This window comes from Neodiprion lecontei, chromosome 1 (genome assembly GCF_021901455.1).
Source record: "Neodiprion lecontei isolate iyNeoLeco1 chromosome 1, iyNeoLeco1.1, whole genome shotgun sequence".
In the NCBI taxonomy this organism is placed as follows: Eukaryota; Metazoa; Arthropoda; class Insecta; order Hymenoptera; family Diprionidae; genus Neodiprion; species Neodiprion lecontei.
In genome coordinates, this window is record NC_060260.1 from 15,323,759 (window position 1) to 15,342,077 (window position 18,319).

General features: G+C 43.5%; 2 protein-coding genes across 2 annotated transcripts; both read right to left on the bottom strand.

Annotated features, from left to right (window-relative positions):
• Positions 1-268: 268 nt before the first annotated feature.
• On the bottom strand, positions 269-1,414 carry LOC124294551 (mucin-5AC-like). Its single transcript, XM_046740240.1, has one exon. It carries the CDS (start codon positions 1,412-1,414, stop codon positions 269-271), a length of 1,146 nt encoding a protein of 381 aa, XP_046596196.1.
• A 7,532-nt stretch (positions 1,415-8,946) lies between these two features.
• Positions 8,947-17,775, bottom strand: LOC124294919. Its single transcript, XM_046742486.1, has 2 exons — positions 17,416-17,775; positions 8,947-11,067 (listed from the first exon to the last, which is right to left on the bottom strand). The coding sequence occupies exons 1-2, from the start codon at positions 17,445-17,447 to the stop codon at positions 9,039-9,041; spliced, it is 2,061 nt and encodes a 686-aa protein (XP_046598442.1). The 5' UTR covers positions 17,448-17,775; the 3' UTR covers positions 8,947-9,038.
• Positions 17,776-18,319: the final 544 nt, after the last annotated feature.

The window sequence follows — 18,319 nt, forward strand, 5'->3', positions numbered from 1 at the left end:
GAGTTTTTGCGTTGTTCTTTGGTCCTCGTGGCTCGTGATTGTTTCTCCCTTCTCCTCTCTCTTTTTGGGTTGTGTTCTGTTTCTTTGGCCTCCGTCTGTCGTTGTTCGTCCGTCGGTTTGGTGTTGTTAGTGTATTTAGTGTTTTCTGTTTTGTCCCCTCTTTTTTTTTTTGTATCGTATTGCGTCCCGTGTTGTGTGTGCGTCGTTTTTACGTTGTTCGTCCGTCCGTTTGGTGTTGTCAGTTTGTCTAGTGTTTTCTGTTTTGTTCTTACTTCCGTTTGCGTATTGTTTTCCGTTTTTTGTATCGTCTTGAGTCCCGTGTGGTGTGTGTGGTTGGTTGGGGTGTTTGTGTATGTTCGACTGTGTCCGTGAGTGAGGTGGTGTCGGTGTTACTGCCTGTGTCGTTGTCCGTCGTTTGCGTCTGTAGCGTGCTTGTGTGTGTGGTTTCTATGTGTATAACTGTCTCTGCGGTGGAGGTGGTGGAATCTGTGTCGCTGTCAGTGTCTGGTGTGTTTGGGGGTTGTGTTTTGTGTGGTGCTGTTTGATGTGTGGTGTGTGGTTGGCGTGTTGAGGTGCTGGCTTCTGTTTCGCCAGTGTTTGTGCGTTGGAGTGCTCGTCTGGTCATGTATCTGTCTCGTTCGGCTTGTAGTTCGTCGTCCAGGGTGCTTGTTGATTGTAGGTTGGCAATTATGGCTATTATTTCGGGGGGTGGTCCTGTGCGTTTTTTGTATGTTTGTTCTGTCTGCGTCGGTTCTGTGTGTCTGTCCATGTTGGCGAATGTCTGTAAGATCCTGTCTTCTGTTGTTTGTGGTCTCGCGAATCTGGTGTGTGCCCATTGAGGGGGTGATGCGGGGGGTAGTGTGTGCCGTGGTGTTGGTGTGGGTGTGGGGCGTGTGGTTGTGTGGGGTGTTTGTTTCTTGGCGGGTGGGTGTGTAGTCGTGTGTGTGGCCGTGGTTCGTGTGGTTTTGGTAACTGTTGGTGGGTGTGTGACAATTTGTGGTGGGTGTGGTGTGTCTGTGTTAGCTTGTGTGCAGGTTTGTATGTGTTCTGTGTATTTTGTGCCCCGGACCAGCCCGTTGCATTTCGGGCATTGCCTTGGTCCGGAGAGTGTAATTGTGTGTGTGGTCATCGGTGTGTGTGTTTGTGAGTGTCTCTGTGTGGCTGTGGGTGCAGTGGTTGTTATGTGTGTTGTTGTCGTGGTGGTCTGTGTTACCTGTATGAATGTGGTGGGTGTCGGTAGTAGGGTTCGTCGGGTCTCAGTCTGGTGTGTGCCGTCGCGTCCGTATCTGTGTGGGTGTGGGGCCTGTCCTGGTGTTTGCAATAGTGGTGTTTTTTCTGTCTGTGTTGTCGTTGTCGTCGGTCTCGTCAGTCGCAGTGTCATCGGGGCCGGTATTTTTGGTTGCTGCTTATCCATGTTGTGTTTCTGTGGGGTGAATACACATGTTAGTTTATTTTCGGGGTGTGTTATCGGGTGTGGTTCTTTTATTGCTTATTTGATTATGTATATAATTTTAGGTCTTCTATGTGACATTTTCCCATGTTTTTACCGCTTTCTGTTGTTAATTCGTATATTGTGGGTGAGACTTTCCTAGTGATTATGTATGGGCCTATGAATTTTTTACTTAACTTTGCTGTTCGTTCTGGTCCGGATGAGAGCATATGGTTCTTTTTCAGTACTCTGTCTCCTTCCTTGAATTGAATGTCTCGTCTTCGTAGGTTGTAGTAGTGTGCTTGTTTTTCGTTTGCTTCTATTAAGTGCCTCTGTACTTCGTCTCTAAGTATTTGTAGTCGTCTCAAGTGGTCTGTCCATCTGTCTGTGTCTTGTAATTCTATTTCGTCGTCGTTTTCTAACTGATTTCTTAGACATTGTGTGGGACTTAGTTCCCTTCCTAGGTTTAAAAAGGCTGGTGTGTGTTTAGTTGATGTGTGTGTACATGTATTGATTGCGAATTGTAAGTCTTGTAAGTGTATGTCCCATTCTGTGTGGTCGTTGTTTACGTAGGCTTGGATCATTGTTTTAGCGGTTCTGTTGACTCGCTCTACGGGGTTGGCTTGTGCGTGGTATGGGGGGATTGTTGCGTGTCTTATGTTGAATTTTTGTGTCAGTTCGCGTATGAGTTTGTTTATGTATGGTGTGCCGTTATCTGTTAGTAGTATGCGCGGTGTACCCCATCGTGATATTACGTGTGAGTGGAATGTCTGTTCTACTGTTTTTGCATTTGCTTTGCGTATCGGTATGATTTCCACCCATTTGGTGTATAGGTCTTCGAACACTATGACATATTGGTTTCCCGTTTTTGATAGTGGGAGTGGGCCCATGATGTCGGAGGCTACTACTGTCCACGGTTCTTCGATAATTCTAATGCCCATTAGTCCTGCCGGTCGCGCTTGTGTTGTTTTTGTTCTTTGGCATATGTCACATTTTTTTATGTAGTTTACTGTGTCTCTGTACATCCCCGGCCAATAATATTTTTTTGCTACTCTTTGGTATGTCTTTTCGATCCCTAAGTGGTCTGCTTGTGTTACGTCGTGGTTTTCGTGTAGTATGTGTGTTATTTTGTCTTTGGGTATGACTAGTTTCCATGGGTTTGTGTCTGGTAGGAGGTTTGAGTGTAGGGGGTTAGGGCGGTGGAAGTATAGTTGATTGTTTCTGATTCGCCACGACTCGTTTTTCTCTGGGCGTGTTTGTACTTGTGTTTTCTTGCATGTGTACCACTTGTCTGTCGTGTCTTCTATTGTGTCTATGTGTTCTTCGTCTTCGTGTCGTCTTGAAAGTGCGTCTGGTACGTCGTGCATTGTACCTTTTCGGTGTGTAATGTCAAAGTCGTATTCTAATAGTTCTAATGCCCATCGTGCAAGTCGGCCTGTGGGGTTTTTTAATTCTCTAAGCCACTTCAGTGCGTGGTGATCTGTAATAACTTTGAATTGATACCCTTCCACGTACGGTCTGAATTTTTTAATGGACCAGAGTACCGCCAAACATTCTCTCTCAGTTGTCGAGTATTTACGTTCTGCCTCGCTTAGCGCACGGCTAGCGTAGGCTATGACATGCTCTTCGTCATCGAGAGATTGTGTTAGTACGGCACCTATCCCTGTTCCGCTAGCGTCTGTTTGTAGTGTGAATGTTCGTGTGTAGTCTGGGCATGCGAGTGTGGGTGGTGATGTGAGTGCGTGTTTGATTGTGTTCATTGCGTTTTCTTGTTCTTCCCCCCCAGTGCCATTTCTGGTCTTTTTTCAGTAGTCGTGTTAGTGGTTCTGTAATGTGTGCGAAGTTAGGTATGAAGCGTCTGTACCATGATGCCATGCCAATTAGTCTCCGTAGTTGTTTTATTGTTTTTGGGCTTGGGTAGTCTTCTATGGGTTGTGTTTTGTCGGGGTCTATGTGTAGTCCGTGTCTGTCTACTATGTATCCGAGATATTTTACTTGTGCGCATCCTAATTCGCACTTCTCTGGGTTTATTGTTAGTCCCGCGTCTGTAATTCTTTTGAGTATTTGTTCTAGTCTTTGTAAGTGTTCGTCGAATGTTTGTGTTACTATTATTATGTCGTCTAAGTATGCGAATGCATATGGTTCGCATTCTGGGCCTATGAGTCTGTCTAGTAGTCTTTGGAATGTCGCCGGTGCGCCTGTCAGTCCGTATGGCATTCTTTTAAATTGAAATAAGCCCATTCCCGGGACTGTAAAGGCTGTTATGTGTTTACTGTCTTCGTCGAGTGGTATTTGGAAGTATGCTTGGCTTAAGTTGATTTTTGATATGTACTGTGCTGTCCGTAGTTTGTCTAATATTGCTGTCATGTATGGTAGTGGGTATGCGTCTTTTTTTGATACTGAGTTTACTTTTCTAAAGTCTAAACAGAAGCGATAGGTGTTATTTGGTTTTTTTATCATAACAATTGGGCTCGACCATTCGCTTTCTGATGGTTCTATCACGTCTTCTCTTAGCATTTTGCCTATTTCTGTGTGAATGGCTTCTCTAATTTTTGGTGATACCATATAGTATCTTTGTTTTATGGGTGCGTGTCCTTGTGTGTCTATTTTGTGTTTAATTAGGTGTGTTAGCCCGAGTTGGCCTGGTAGTGTTGAGATTTTCTGCTGTATTGTCGTCTGTAGTTGTGTGTGTTGTGATTGTGTGAGTTCTTGTATTCCTGCGCATATCTGTGGTTCGGTTTCTTTGTCGGTTTGTGTGTCGTCTGTTGTTTGTGCGTTTGTGGGTATGATTTTTTGATTTGTGATTTGTGTGTTCTGTGGGTTGTCTTTTTGGGGGGTGTTTTCCGGTGGTGTCGTTGTGCTGGTGTTACGCCCCGACGTACCGCCTTGGCGTAACTTTTTCAAAATTCCATTTCGTTTCATTGCTAATTTCTTCAATGCACAGATATCATTTTATCAAAATCTCATATTCTAATAACGGCGAGTTCCACTTCTCCTGGCAAAAGTCACGTAGAGACCAACGATGATCCCTAGTATAAGGTTCAACTTTATTCTATTTATCTGGTACCAAGAACTGAGATGAGAGACTGCTGAGTTAGTATCAGTAGCGCTCAGCCTGGAAATATTCCTCTTTTTAAATTAAAATTATAATCAATAACTAGGATAAGCCACTACCTTCAGAACCATCAAATTAAAATAGATTACTCATTGGAATGTATGAATGAATGTGTGAACATTGCATGCAAATATCTTTTGTTCATATTTTCAATGTGTCACCGACGAGATTGAGAATCGTCGGAACACCGTCGAAGAGCGAGAAGTAACGCTGACCATGTGGATTTGGGCACCAGAAGGTCGCCCTCGCACCTCATTGGCTAATTACCGTTGTAACTAATTACAACTGCAGCTCCTTGGACCCTCGGGCCCAAGAAGCCGCGTCTTTCGTCTGTCAAGTCGCGAAGTGCGTGGACGTAAACCCGGATTAGCCCTCTCGAGCAAGAGTAGCGTTTGGAAAATCTTAGTTGTGACCGACCTAAAGTCTCGCGCTAATTCGTTAAATTCGAGCATTCAGTTATTCTGTTAGCTGCAAAAGACTCACTATCTTCTACATTTCCATCTTTTCTGTTCTTTACTAAATCTCGTCATTTCGCGAATAGACATTTTTATGATATTCCATTTTCCTTAGTTAAAATTGAGTTCGGCCCTGATTCAAGCGAATCAGGTAATCTTAAGTAAAAATAATAATAATAATTACACTATCATTTTTAATAAATAATCGTTCCAATCAATTTTAACTTATCATCAAAATCACAAACAGACACTTTCAAACTTTCGATAACAAGATATCATTCTAAATTCACAAAGACTAAGTGACCAACGTTCAACATCATTCGATTCATCAACTCTTCCAAATTTGAGGTGAGGCCCCTGGTCCAGCATTCTACCGACGCAGACCGACACGATCCGACGGCTCTCAATCTCGTCGACCGATTCACCAAAAGCTAAGTCAATCCGAGTGTTAATGTTCGAAATTAGACGAATTCTTGTTCACCTTGATAATCAAAACTACTTCAGTAAATTCACAAAAACCAAGCATAGAATTGGTGGCTAGCTTCACTACCCCCAATTAAATTCCACTTATTGTTTCCAAGAATTAACAAATAAGACTAAACGATTAAATATATATATTAAATATATATATATTATATTAAACGATTTAAGATAATCTAAAAAGAGAGATACAATACAGTTATCACGACCAGCTAGTTATAACCATCGTTCAGAGTAGATGTTCCTGGTACCAAATAATATTATCTTCTAGAATAGTATAACACGCGATTTTTTTTTATTCAATTTGAAAACTTTATAAATTGTTATTTTTGGCTCATATATATAATTATCACCATCGATTGTTACCAGATATTTCAATAACTAAATTGAACCAGAATATACTTCATCTTTTACCAGTTAAATCTTTTTGAACATTTATTTTGAGCGACCTTCTTCCCATTTTCTTTATTATAAAATAGCCTCAACTATTTAAACAAACCTCACAGACCTGTACAGGTCTATGGCAACACGATCCTACAAATTACCGGCTTATCGAAAGGTAAGTCTTTTCTTAGTTTTAATTATTATTCATTGTCGTTACGTGGGAGCTAGATTATTCAATTAATCATTAACTACCACCGCTCAGTACACCCTCACCCCCACGTAACACTGAGTAGTGTTGGTGTTAGTGGTTTTTGTTTCATGGTTGTTTTTTTTTGTGTTTTCGTGTCTTTCTGTTGTTTTCGGGTTCGTTTGTTGTTTTGTTGCTTCTAATTTTTCTGCTGCTTTTGCTTGTTTTGTGTGTGTTTGTGTTGATTGGTGTCGTGTTTCTCGTGTTTGATGTATTTGTTTGTATTCTTTGAGTGGTGTTGGTAGTTCTTGTGGTCTGGCTTGCATGTGGTAGTGTGTCTGTGGGTCGTCTATAAGTGACCATGTGTTTTTTCCATAATTTATTTGTATTCCAAATCTCATTAAGCCGCTGTTCCCAATGATACATTGCGAGCCTAAGTTTGGTATTAATCCGAAATTAATTTCTTTTGTTATGTTGCCGAGGCGTATTGGGAGTGTTACTGCTCCTTCTATCGTCACCTGTGTTCCGTTTCCCATTGTAGCTGTTCTGTCGTGTGTCTCGTCTATTGGTGTGTTTGTGTTGTGTAGTATTTGTATTACTTCTGCGCCTAGGTATGAGTGTGTCGCGCCTGTGTCTATTAATGCGTTTAATTCGTGACCGTGTATTTCGATTCTGATGTGAAATCTACTTTCCGTTCTGTTGTTATCTGTTGTAGGTGCTACTGTCTCGGGTGTGTTCGTGTTGTTTGTGGGGTTGCCCTCCACCCTTACTGGGTCAACCCTTACTCGTTTCCCTGGTTCTGTACCTGTGTGCATTGCCATCTGAAGTGTCCGGGTTGGTTGCAGTTAAAACATCTGCGTGGTGTTGTGCCTGTGTTTGAGTTCGTTTGTGTTTGTTGCGGAGTGTAGTGTGGTGAGTTATACGTGATTGCGGGGTATCGAGTCTGTTGCGTGTTTTGGTTTGTTTGGTTTCGTCGTATGTTGTCTGTGAGTGCCGGTGGTATATTGGGTGTTGGGAGTATTGCTGGGCGGGGTTGTGTTTGTGCGTACTTGTATGGGATGTATTGTGTGTGGTGTGTTTGGTGTGTGTAGGTTTCTCGTGGGTGCGTGTAGTTATTTAATATTGTTTGTCTTGTGTTTTCCCATTCGATGTTTGCTTCCAATTCTTTCGCGGCTATTTCCAGTTGGTCGAAGTTCGCGAAGTCGTATGGTTTTATGTATGCCTTGTATTCTATTTTCATGTTTCTGTATGCTAAGTCTAATTGTGTTCGTGGGTGGTATGGTGGTTTTAGTTTTGATAGTAGTGTTCTAAATTGTATTAAGAATTGTGTAATTTTTTGTGTTGGTCCTTGTACGTAGTTTTTGATTTTTTGTTCCAGTCTGTCCCTATGTTGTATGTCTTGAAATGCGTGTGTAATGTCTCTTTCGAATTCTTCCAGTGTTCGCCATTTGCCTCTATTTAATCTGTACCAGTTTTTTGCGTCACCTTCGAGTATCGGGCTGAGGTTGTTGATTAATTGTGTATCGTGTATTTCATAACCCGTTTGATAGTCGCGGAGATTTTGTAAAAATTCGTCTATGTCTTCGTTTGTGTTTCCCGTGTATTTTATGTTCCATGTTTGTATTGTTTTCATTGCCATTGCTGGCTGATTCCAGTATGTACTGTTCGGGTTTGGTGTGTGGTTTAGGTGTGTCGTGTTTTGGTTGTTTGTGGGGTGTATTGACTGTGTGCTGTATATGTGTGGGTCTTCGTATTCGTTTCTGTCGCTTGGTAGTGCTCCGAGGTCTATCAGATTTTGTATAAGTCGTGTGTTACGAGTGTTGGTGGCTAAAAATGTGTCTGTTCCCGTGAAGTGTCGGTTCGTTTGACTGGTTGTTACCGTGTTAGTTTGCGTGTGTGTAGGTGTTGGGATTGTATTGTATGATTGTGTGGGATTTGTTGGTTCTGGGCTTTCTTGATGTTGAATTTGTGTACTATGTAAATTGTGTGTATTCTCTATGATAGCTGCATCGATTATATTTATTGCGTTTGGTGAATTTATCGAGCGTCTTCTATTTATTTCCTGCGGTTGGGTCGGCGTTTGTTGATCTCGTGTCGCGCGTGGCTCGCTCTGTGTCGAGTTGTTTTGGTTGCGTTCGGGTGTGTGTATGTCCATGTGTTCGCGCGCTAGGCCTTGCGGTTCTCTGTGTCCTTGGTCTGCCATTGTGTGTCTCGTGTTTGGTAGTGTGTGTGTTTAACTGTCTTTATTCGAATTTTCGTGACTGTGTAACTTTGTTTCGTGAGTCTGCGTGTACTTTGTTAGCGTTTATTCCTGTGTTTTGTCTCTTAATTGTTCGTATTTGGGGTAAAAATGTGGGTAATTTACGTTGGGCGCCAATTTGTGACGGGTTTTGAGTCCGCACGAATAATGTGGGGGGGGGGGGGGGGAGAGACAATTCGAGACGGGGCGGATGTGAAAGGTAAAACTTGGTGTGTATATTTGTGCAAAAGGGGTCGACTTAAACTAAGAGGTACAAAAGGGTTGTAGACTTGAGCGGGGGCTGATCACGCCTCAGCCCTTAGCGTTACTTAATACTAACTTACAGGTACGCGCGCGGGGGGGGGGGGGGGGGGGGGGGGGGGAAGGAGTGTGGAAGGTGACGGGGTGTCATGCAAATATTGCGCAACGATTATATATGTATTTATATGTTTATTCAAACAGAGAAATTGAATGGTAATTGATAACAACAAATGGTAAAAGGAAGCGTTAACGTTATATTATATTAAATTAGACGTGCGTTACGCCTGGAAGCAGTATTGAGACTGCTCACACGGCCTCTTACCGGGCTCGGCGACAGTGCACATGAAGTGCATAATCGCGTAATTTGAGCACTGCTGCCGATAAGAAAGCCAAGCGCATAAGGCGGGCTACGCTGCATGATAAATTTTGTACTCATCTAAATGATCCCCGGCATGTTCCTACGAGAGGATATAAACTGTTACATTTCATTAGAAATGTTCCAGCTCCATCACATCCCCCGACGAAAACAAAGGCGCGTCTCTGCGGCTTCTAATTTCTCGTAGGATTCTTTCGTTACGTTTAGCCTGTGTCTCAATCCTGCGTTTTAATTTCCTTCGTTCTACTACTTCCAAAGCAGAGGGATTCCTTTGGCAACAATATCCGGCGAACGCCGAAATATAGGTTGGTATATTAAGTTTCCACAGCAAGAGTAGAATAGACAAGACGGATATCGTTCCAGAAACGACAGCTATTGATGGGATCCCTATACCTTTGAAGTTAGCCCATGTATTGTTGACCCGAAGGGTCGCTTCGTTATTCGCGAGGACACTCTCAAGGTCTAAAATGGCTTGTCCTTGATCCTTGAGGGTATCCAAGTTAATCACGTGATGCAATACAATTTCCCGGCCTGTTACAAATTTGTTTAGCGGGGAAATGGTATCTGCATGTATTTCTGTTAATTGAGAAGTCATATGTTCTACGATTAATTTGACTCGCGTTTTCAAAGTTTGAAGTTCGCAGCTCTGATTCGTGGTTATCAGGGATGGCTTGGTGATTTGAATAATAAAAGTCTGCATTGAAGCGCATGTTATGGTTACCTCAATTGGCTTCGAAGGTAAGATTATTTGCGATCCCTGCGTTCTTATGTAAGCAATATCTGTGACGAGAAAACGACTCAGAGTGCATCCTCGTGGTATGGGATCAGATATTTTCTCACAAAGTTCAATAGTATCGTTGCGATGTCCCACATCGCGGTAATCACCAATGAAATAATCGGTTATCTGTTTCAGTTGAGAAAATGTGACTTCTCTTATAAAATTCTTACGTACTAATTTCAAAGCATATGTTGGGTTAAGCGTTACATAAGTGTGATTTATTCTTACGGGTACCGGGGTATTCTGAATTATTACCCAAGGTTCCTTTTCTAAGTAAGGCACTGTGAGTATATAGATAAGTTTGCCTTTATCTGTGGTTATAGTTAAATCACTTATTTTAATAAACTTCTCGTAATTTTCCTCTTTAATAGGTATTAGTGTCTTTTTGTCATTGGCGTCGAAAGCTTGAAGAGCTGTCATAAGCTCCTTTGGAGTAAAAAGGGTGTTATCGATGATACCATGCCTTCCTAATTGCACGGCAGTCATTACCAGGTCGATTAGTCGTTGCAGTTCCTTAATTTCAAATAAACTTAGAGTTATAGCTTCCATGTATTCCTGATAAGCAAGCGTTTCGTTACCTTTTATTTTTAATGATTCTAATTGTCCCCATACAGTTTCCAAAGAGTGTTTAAGTTTGAGCTGATTTGTATTCAAGATATTAATTTGGACTTGATTGATGTGCAAGGACTTGGTTACAACAAGATTTAGAGTGTCCGTTACATTTTTTTGTGAGGCTAGATTCCCATTAATTATTTCCAAATCATCCGCGTCAGCAGTTCCATAGATTGATTTTTGGATTGTTCCTAAAAAGTTAAACATTCCTCTTTTCGGTCTGATATTTGGCGTGAGATAAGATTTCCTTAGGGGATACATTTCATTTGCCAGGCCCGTCAGGAGGACATGTTTTCCAAATACCGCCTCAGCTTCGCGCGAGGCTTCGTAAGTAACATCGCCCGACGCGAGCGCTTTCGGAGTACTTGTTTTGGTTCCGTGGGATTGAGATTCCCTTAATTTAGAGGGGCGGCGCGTCATTTGAAGAATAGGCGCACCCAAGTCTAAAATGACTCCCAAAATATTCTTGTGTGACGAGGCGCGGGCAAATTCTAAATCTGAAGCGTCCAGGGCGGACTGGGCGAGGGATCGCTGACCAGGGTTCCAATGGTCCAGATAGGTATCCCGTATCGTCTGGAGGCCTCCGAGTTTGTCGTGAATGTCGAGTAATGGTTTGGTGAACCCACTTGCGTCAATGGATTGGAATATCTTCCATCTTTCCTGGTACATGTATACTTTGCCCACTTCCTCCTGGAGTAAAGTCCCATTGATAACTGAGACATCGAAGTAGGCTAGGGACAGACTGCTACACCTATAACAAAAGAAACTAAGACTCTATTCCGTGGAGATCCAATCGTTACCCTGAACCCGTTTTAGTTTAATTCTAGGGACTGGATCGTTTTCCCTTGGTCCGGTGTCGTATTCGTAGTACGGTTTGGTATTATTTAGATGGGTCTTCCAATAAGACGCTGTGGAATCATCCGCGGTTTTCTTGTAAGTGACATTTCCTTTTTGTTCGTTGATCTCGACGACGACGAATGGTCCATTCCAAATCCTTTCCAAGGCGTTCTGTCGCGTATGGTTCTTGATCATTACTTTATCTCCCACTTGATATAAAGGAGTTTGTCGTCGTGTTCCTTGGTCCACTTGTTTTTGGTTTTTCTCTCTGGATTTGGTAAGCCAGACCAGAGCTTTCTCGAACCGTTCCTCCCATTTTCGTATCCACAACATTTTCTTACTAATCACGGTTTCGAATCGGTTTTCGCGGAAACCGTCAGGATTGTTGGCTTCGTGACAGAACATGAGGTTGTGAGGCGTTTCACCTGTTGATTGGTGAACGGAAGTGTTATAGGCACGTGCCATTTCTATTAAAACCTTGTCCCAAGTGTGTATTCTCTCTTTGCAGGCAGTTCGAATATAGTCTTTCAAGACACTATGCATTCGTTCTATAGAGCCGTTCGACTGCGGGTGATATGCAGTTGTGGTGATATGTTTGATATTACAGTGTTCGAGAAAGGAATCGGTCAGCTCGTTACAAAACTCCTTTCCCATGTCCGTCAGGATTACTTTGGGGCACCCGAAGTTACCTATCCAGTACTCTGATAGAGCCTTGATAACTTCTGTCGCGGTTTTGTTCGTAAGTGGGGCACATTTAATGAATTTAGTTATTGAATCCTGCATCGTGAGGATATATCGGTGTTTATTCCAAGATTCGACCAGAGGTCCGACGATATCTATTGAAATTTGATCGTTAGGTTTTTCAGCAAAGGTTTCGAAAAGAATAGCGGGTGATTTCATTTGTATCCTTTCCTTTTTATACATCTGACACGTGGGGCATGCCTGGATAAAGGAATTGATATCATTCTCCATACGTGACCATACAGCCGTTTCTTTTACTCGGTCAATTGTTTTTGCTAGGCCGAAGTGTCCATTGATGTCGTTGTGTGCGCTGGCCATGATTTCTTTCTGTTGCTGTTTGTTAGGCACATCCTTTCCTGTCAAGCAAAATGATATGTCTGCACCTGAGTCCTGACGTATCCTCTTGAGATCTTCGATGATCGAATTGGTTTCTTCTTTGGTGGTTTTCTTAGGGTCAATCCAGAAGTATATCTTTTCGTACCTTTTCGGATGAATGTAGTTTCTGAGTTTCTCACGTCTATCCGTCTGATTCTTTGGTATAATCAGGGTGTTGTCAGAGGCATCCTTTTCTTCTAGGGTAATCTTCACCCATTCGCCGTCCTCCCCTTTTCGATTTCGGTTGGGAACGAGTTTGATGTGAGATTTTGTTCTGCCTGTTGTAAGTGACAATCTCTCGATGTCAATGTGGCGTGCGGCAATATGGTGGACCCACTTGGGATTCCTATCAATGGGTGTGATTTCGTATAGTCCCTTTTCCAATTCGGTGAGTTTTCCGAAGATCTCTTCCTTTGTGCGAAAGACTCTAGATAACTCATCCGCTACTACGTTACTTTTTCCCGAAACATGTTCTATCAGGAATGAGTATTCCTCCAATCTTAGTCTCCAACGCAGCAGGCGTTGACTGGGGTCTACGCAATTTTTCAGCCATACGAGTGCACGATGATCGGTGCGGATGATGAAGGGTTTATCCGGTGTATTGAGCAAATATACTCTTAGTCTCTTGACGGCCCATACAACAGCAAGCATCTCCTTCTCTGTCGTGCTGTAATTCCTTTCCGCATCATTCAGGGTTCGAGATAAGAAATATATGGGGTGGCCGTCTTGAGATAGTACCGCTCCAATTCCATCGTTTGACGCGTCGGTGGTTACGACGTATTGTTTAGCTGGGTCTGATCTCACAAGTATCGGTGGTGTGACCAACTTTTCTTTCAGGGTTTCGAAGGCTTCTTGGCAGGCTGCTGACCAATCCCATGGGGTGTCCTTTCTTGTTAACCTTGTGAATGGTTTCGCTAACATTGAATAGTTTTGTATGAACTTTCGGTAATACCCCGTCAAACCAAGGAAGGATCGAATCGTCTTAACGTTGACTGGAACGGGTAATTGTTGTATCGCTCTGGTCTTTTCCGGATCTGGTTTGCTCCCTTCGTCAGTGATGACATATCCGAGGTATCTCACTTCAGTTTTCATGAAGGCGCACTTCTCTGGCTGGAATTTCAGGTTACATTGTCTTAAACGCTGAAATACGGTTCTTACATTTCGATGGTGTTCTTCCTCCGTTTCACCAAAAATTATTACGTCATCAATGTAGACGCAACAGATCTTCTGATTCAATCCTCTCAGCGCATCGTTCATCATGCGTTGGAAGGTCGCAGGAGCGTTCTGTAATCCGAAAGGCATTCGTTGGTATTCGAAATGCCCGTCGGGGGTTGAGAAGGCAGTATATTTCTTGGAGTCAGCAGCCATGTTGATCTGGTGGAAACCTGCGGCCATGTCGACAGTAGTAAAGAACTTGGCCCTTTCCATGTGATCGAGTAAATCCTCGATTATTGATATCGGATAAGAATCCTGAACGGTAAGTTCATTAATCTTCCTGAAATCGATCACAATTCTATACTTGGGCTTTCCGTCGGGGCCCGGTTTTTTGGGTACAACCCAAACTGGCGAGTTGTATGGCGACTCGGATTCCGTTATTATTCCTTGTTTCAACATTTTCTCTACTCCCTCTTTTACAACCTGCTGGTGCAGCTGTGAAGCACGGAAACTTTTCACATTTACAATGCGTTGAGGATCTGACAACTCGATGCGATGTTCAGTCATTGAAGTTCCATTGACCATGTCTTCCTCCTGTAAGGCAAAGATATCGCTGAAATCCTGAAGAATACTCCAAATTTCTTTCTGGTACTCCTCCGGTAGGTGTTTCAAGTCGACAGTATTTTGGAGCGCCTGCTCTCTTTCATCACGTGGTTGTTGCCATACACCCGGGGTTGACATACTCTTTACTCGGTGGACTTGGACGTTCTCCAGTCCGAGCTCGATATCTTCGTCTTCAGCGGTGGTGATGATTCCATAAGCCGTACCATGATTGTTCGTGTGTACAATCTGCACCGGGATATTTTCCATAGGCATTCCGTCTTTATAGACCATGCGTAACATGAGATCGAGATTCTTTTCGTCGGTATCGATGGCAATTTTGTTCACCGAATTTGGTTTAAATCGAATTTTTCGGTCGCTACTAAGGTGGTGTATCTTATTCTTCAGGGTGAGCGTCGAGGCATTCAACTGGAAATCTCGCCTCCTCATAAACGGGTTTCCCATGATTCCATCTTCTCCGTCAGGCAGATAATCGTCTGGTATAGTGACGAATTCGTCCTTTAGCCCCATGTGAGTTAGTACAGCAATTTCATTCGCGGAATTTAGCGCTTTGCCAGTCCTAAAGGAAATTTTGCGTTTGATAATTGGACAAATTTGTTTATCCGATGGATAAATAACCTTCCGTTTTATGAGGTTTATTGATGCACCTGTATCGACCATAAGGGCTACTCCTTGCTTTGTTTCTCCAAATTTTATTACAGCACACTGTAGTAACCCCTGTGAAACTGAACATACACGTGCTCCTGTTGGCACTCGTCCTCTAGTTCGTCCTCCTGTCCCTCTATTTCCTCTTCCTCTGACTGGAGTTCCTCTGACGTGCAATTGACTTGGTCGTTGGGCAGTTTGTCTTTGAGGCTGGCGTTTTGAAAATTTGCGTCTCGCTTATTGCCGTTAGTATTACGGCGTTGGTCGTTCTGTGGTCGGCGCGGAGCGTAGCAGTTCCGGCTGTAGTGTCCTCTGGTTCCGCAATTATGACATACTGCTTGTTGTTCATGGGCGGTCCGATGTGTGTTACAGGTGTGGCATTCACATCTCTGAGTTCTTTATCATCTTGTTCCGCTTCATCGTGGTGGTGGACAAACGCTGGTGGTCGAGGAGTTGACCTTGGCGAGTTCGTCGAGGTTCTTTGTTGTACCTGGAATCTTCGCGTATCTGATGCGTTGCCTGGCCGGTAAATTTGGGACTTGTTCCAAAACGTGGGTTTCGATGCTGTGTCGTTACTGTTCATCAGCTGTTGTTGATGCATTCGGAAATTCAATTCCTCGCCTTCGGCTTCTTTCGCGGCCTTCTGGGCTTCTAGTAACTTGAAGTACTGACGGTTTTTGACTTGATGGAATATCCTCGGATTAAGTCCGTATAGATAGTACTGGCACACTCTATTTTCGAGGTCTTGAAGATTAGGATCGATGTTCGCTCGTAGTTGTTGATTCGAGAAGGCAGCTACGAGGTCTTGGTAGATCTGATTGAATTTGAGATTGTAGGCGTCCACAGTGTCGCCCTTTTGGCCTGTTCTGCCAAGCTCCATTTCCAATGTGGTGGCACTTTTCTCGACAATAACGGCTGATCTTATGACTTCGAGTAAAGTTGGGATTGTACGAGGTCTCCTCTGGTTGATGGTCTTCTGAAGAGCTCCTCCTGTCTTCAAGCTGATTACCATGCTCAAAAACGGGAAACGTTGGGTTGGCATAACTACCATATCGGCGGCTTTTACTTGCATGATCCAAGCGTGTACGTCTTCGCCTGCTTTTCCTTCCAGTCTGCAATCAATCATCTTGATGGCTTGAAACGCGGGTAGGAAATCTTGGATCGCATAGGGCTCGTCCGCTGGGCGATTTGGTTCTCCGGGGTATCTTCCGGCAGCATCGGGGCGTAGGCTGACATCATTCAAGTAAGCTTCCGTTCGTGCATACGGGCCTGGGTCTCTTGGATTCCGAGGAGGAAACACGTCTCGGGGTGGCGCACTTGCCGGTAGTTGAATTCTTGTGTGGTTTCTTCGCGCAAGTTCCTCAATGTTTCTCATTATCTCTTGCTGTTGGCGTAAAGCTTCGGGATCACTCAGCAACTGGGACATACTGAACGTCACAGTGTCCGGACGACGATGTGGTAAAGTAGCAGACATTTCCAAGGCTCTTCGAAGTTCATCCTCTTCTTGCTGTTCTAGACGACGACGCGGGACGTTGTTACAGGTATTGCTACCAGTACCTCGTGGGATTTCGTAATCCGTCGGACCATTAGGCCACTGTGGACTAGGCCTTGGTGTAAGGCGTACGTTCGGCATCCGTGATAAACGTCGGCTTTCCTCGAGAACGCGTTGCAGTGTCGAATCCGTATCCGACAAGATATCATGGTTTACATTGGCTCGCGCGGTGGAGAATCGGTCGTTTTCTAATGAGCGATTTTGGTGAAGGGTCGGTATTGGCATCGCATTTATACCTTGATGGTCTGAATTGGCTGGGGAGCCGACCTCATTGATGCGCGGTGTCGGTGGCAGCAATCGGTTTTGAGCGAGCCCGTATAATACCGAGTAACGTGGTGGGTTTGTTACGATTGAGGGAGCTATCTGAGTAGGACCTTCCACCTCTGATTCAACGAGACGCGCGGTATCTAGTTGAATTTGCGGTATCGCTCCGGTATGGTTTCCGGGCGGTCTCAAAATATTAGAAACATTCGGATCATCGCTAGTTGTTAAGCGATAATAGTTATTGATTGCTTCTCGATTGGTATGACTATTTGTAAGAGCTTCCTCTTGACGGTTTTCTTCGGTTAATTGGTTATTCGGTTGTTGCATTTCCTGAAACATTTGGTTGGTGACGCTTTCAAGCGTGTCTTCGGGACGCGGAACTGTTTCAGAGTTTCGATTTATTTCTACATTATTGCGACGAATGAAGTCGTGTTCACGGCGTTCTTGATTTCTCAATTGAATAAAACGGGTAACCTCTTCTATAGGCAAATCTTCGCGGCGAGCAAGTTGACGCGCAGTTAACCTCTCTCCGTTTAATTGCTCTAGACCAAGACGGTATCTGCCCATTGCAGTTAAATCATTACGTTCGGTGGCTTCTTGTAGCCTATTCACAAGCTGAGTCATTTGGTTCGTCAAATCCCAAAATTTCTCTTCAAACCGGGATTCAGAAGTGACGGATTGTCCATCTTCTGCAGTCTCAACAATAGTGGGAGGTACTGCCGATCTCCGGTCATTGTTTTCGTTCACGTCCATTGTGAATTTATTTTTTTTAAATTTACCTTGAGTCAAGCTTTGACTTTATTTATTTGAATGATTCAAGTTTGACCATCAAATTCTTAGTTTCGATCACGATTTGTCCTTCGATAAGTTTATGGTGACTCGAGTAAGTAACAAAATGCTTGTACTTACGCTAGGAGTAGCCAAATTGAGGTGTGAAGCATCACACTCGAAGATCGTGGTAGCCGTCGGTACGAGGCTCGGAGTCTCTGACAGGCACCGGGGGCAAGAATATAAGAGCGGTTCGAGTCTCGATGTCCTTATTCTCACTTCACTTCACTTAGATGGTTTAAACGCGAAGTTTATTGTATCTAAGGAGTGCAGAATTTTATACTTGCTTCCTTTCCAATAAATACACAAGTTCACTATAGGAATTGTCCAGTGTAGAATCAGGCGGTCTACACTCAGTCCCTGGTTATCAAGCGGTCTACACGCAGTCCTTGATTGTCTACGCAAGGCGGCCTTTCACTCTATCCCTTGCTAGGTACAATTCGTAATAATTACTTATAAACGCGTAGCCAAAGGTTCGCGCGTGAATTTATTGGGCCTACGCACTCACTTCCAAAATTCGTCATTATGATCCGGCCGTTTGATACGCGCGCCGCGTTCGTTGGTTTAAACCGGATCCTGGCAGGATCGCCAAATTTGTCATGCAAATATTGCGCAACGATTATATATGTATTTATATGTTTATTCAAACAGAGAAATTGAATGGTAATTGATAACAACAAATGGTAAAAGGAAGCGTTAACGTTATATTATATTAAATTAGACGTGCGTTACGCCTGGAAGCAGTATTGAGACTGCTCACACGGCCTCTTACCGGGCTCGGCGACAGTGCACATGAAGTGCATAATCGCGTAATTTGAGCACTGCTGCCGATAAGAAAGCCAAGCGCATAAGGCGGGCTACGCTGCATGATAAATTTTGTACTCATCTAAATGATCCCCGGCATGTTCCTACGAGAGGATATAAACTGTTACATTTCATTAGAAATGTTCCAGCTCCATCACAAGCAACATATTTAAATTAATTG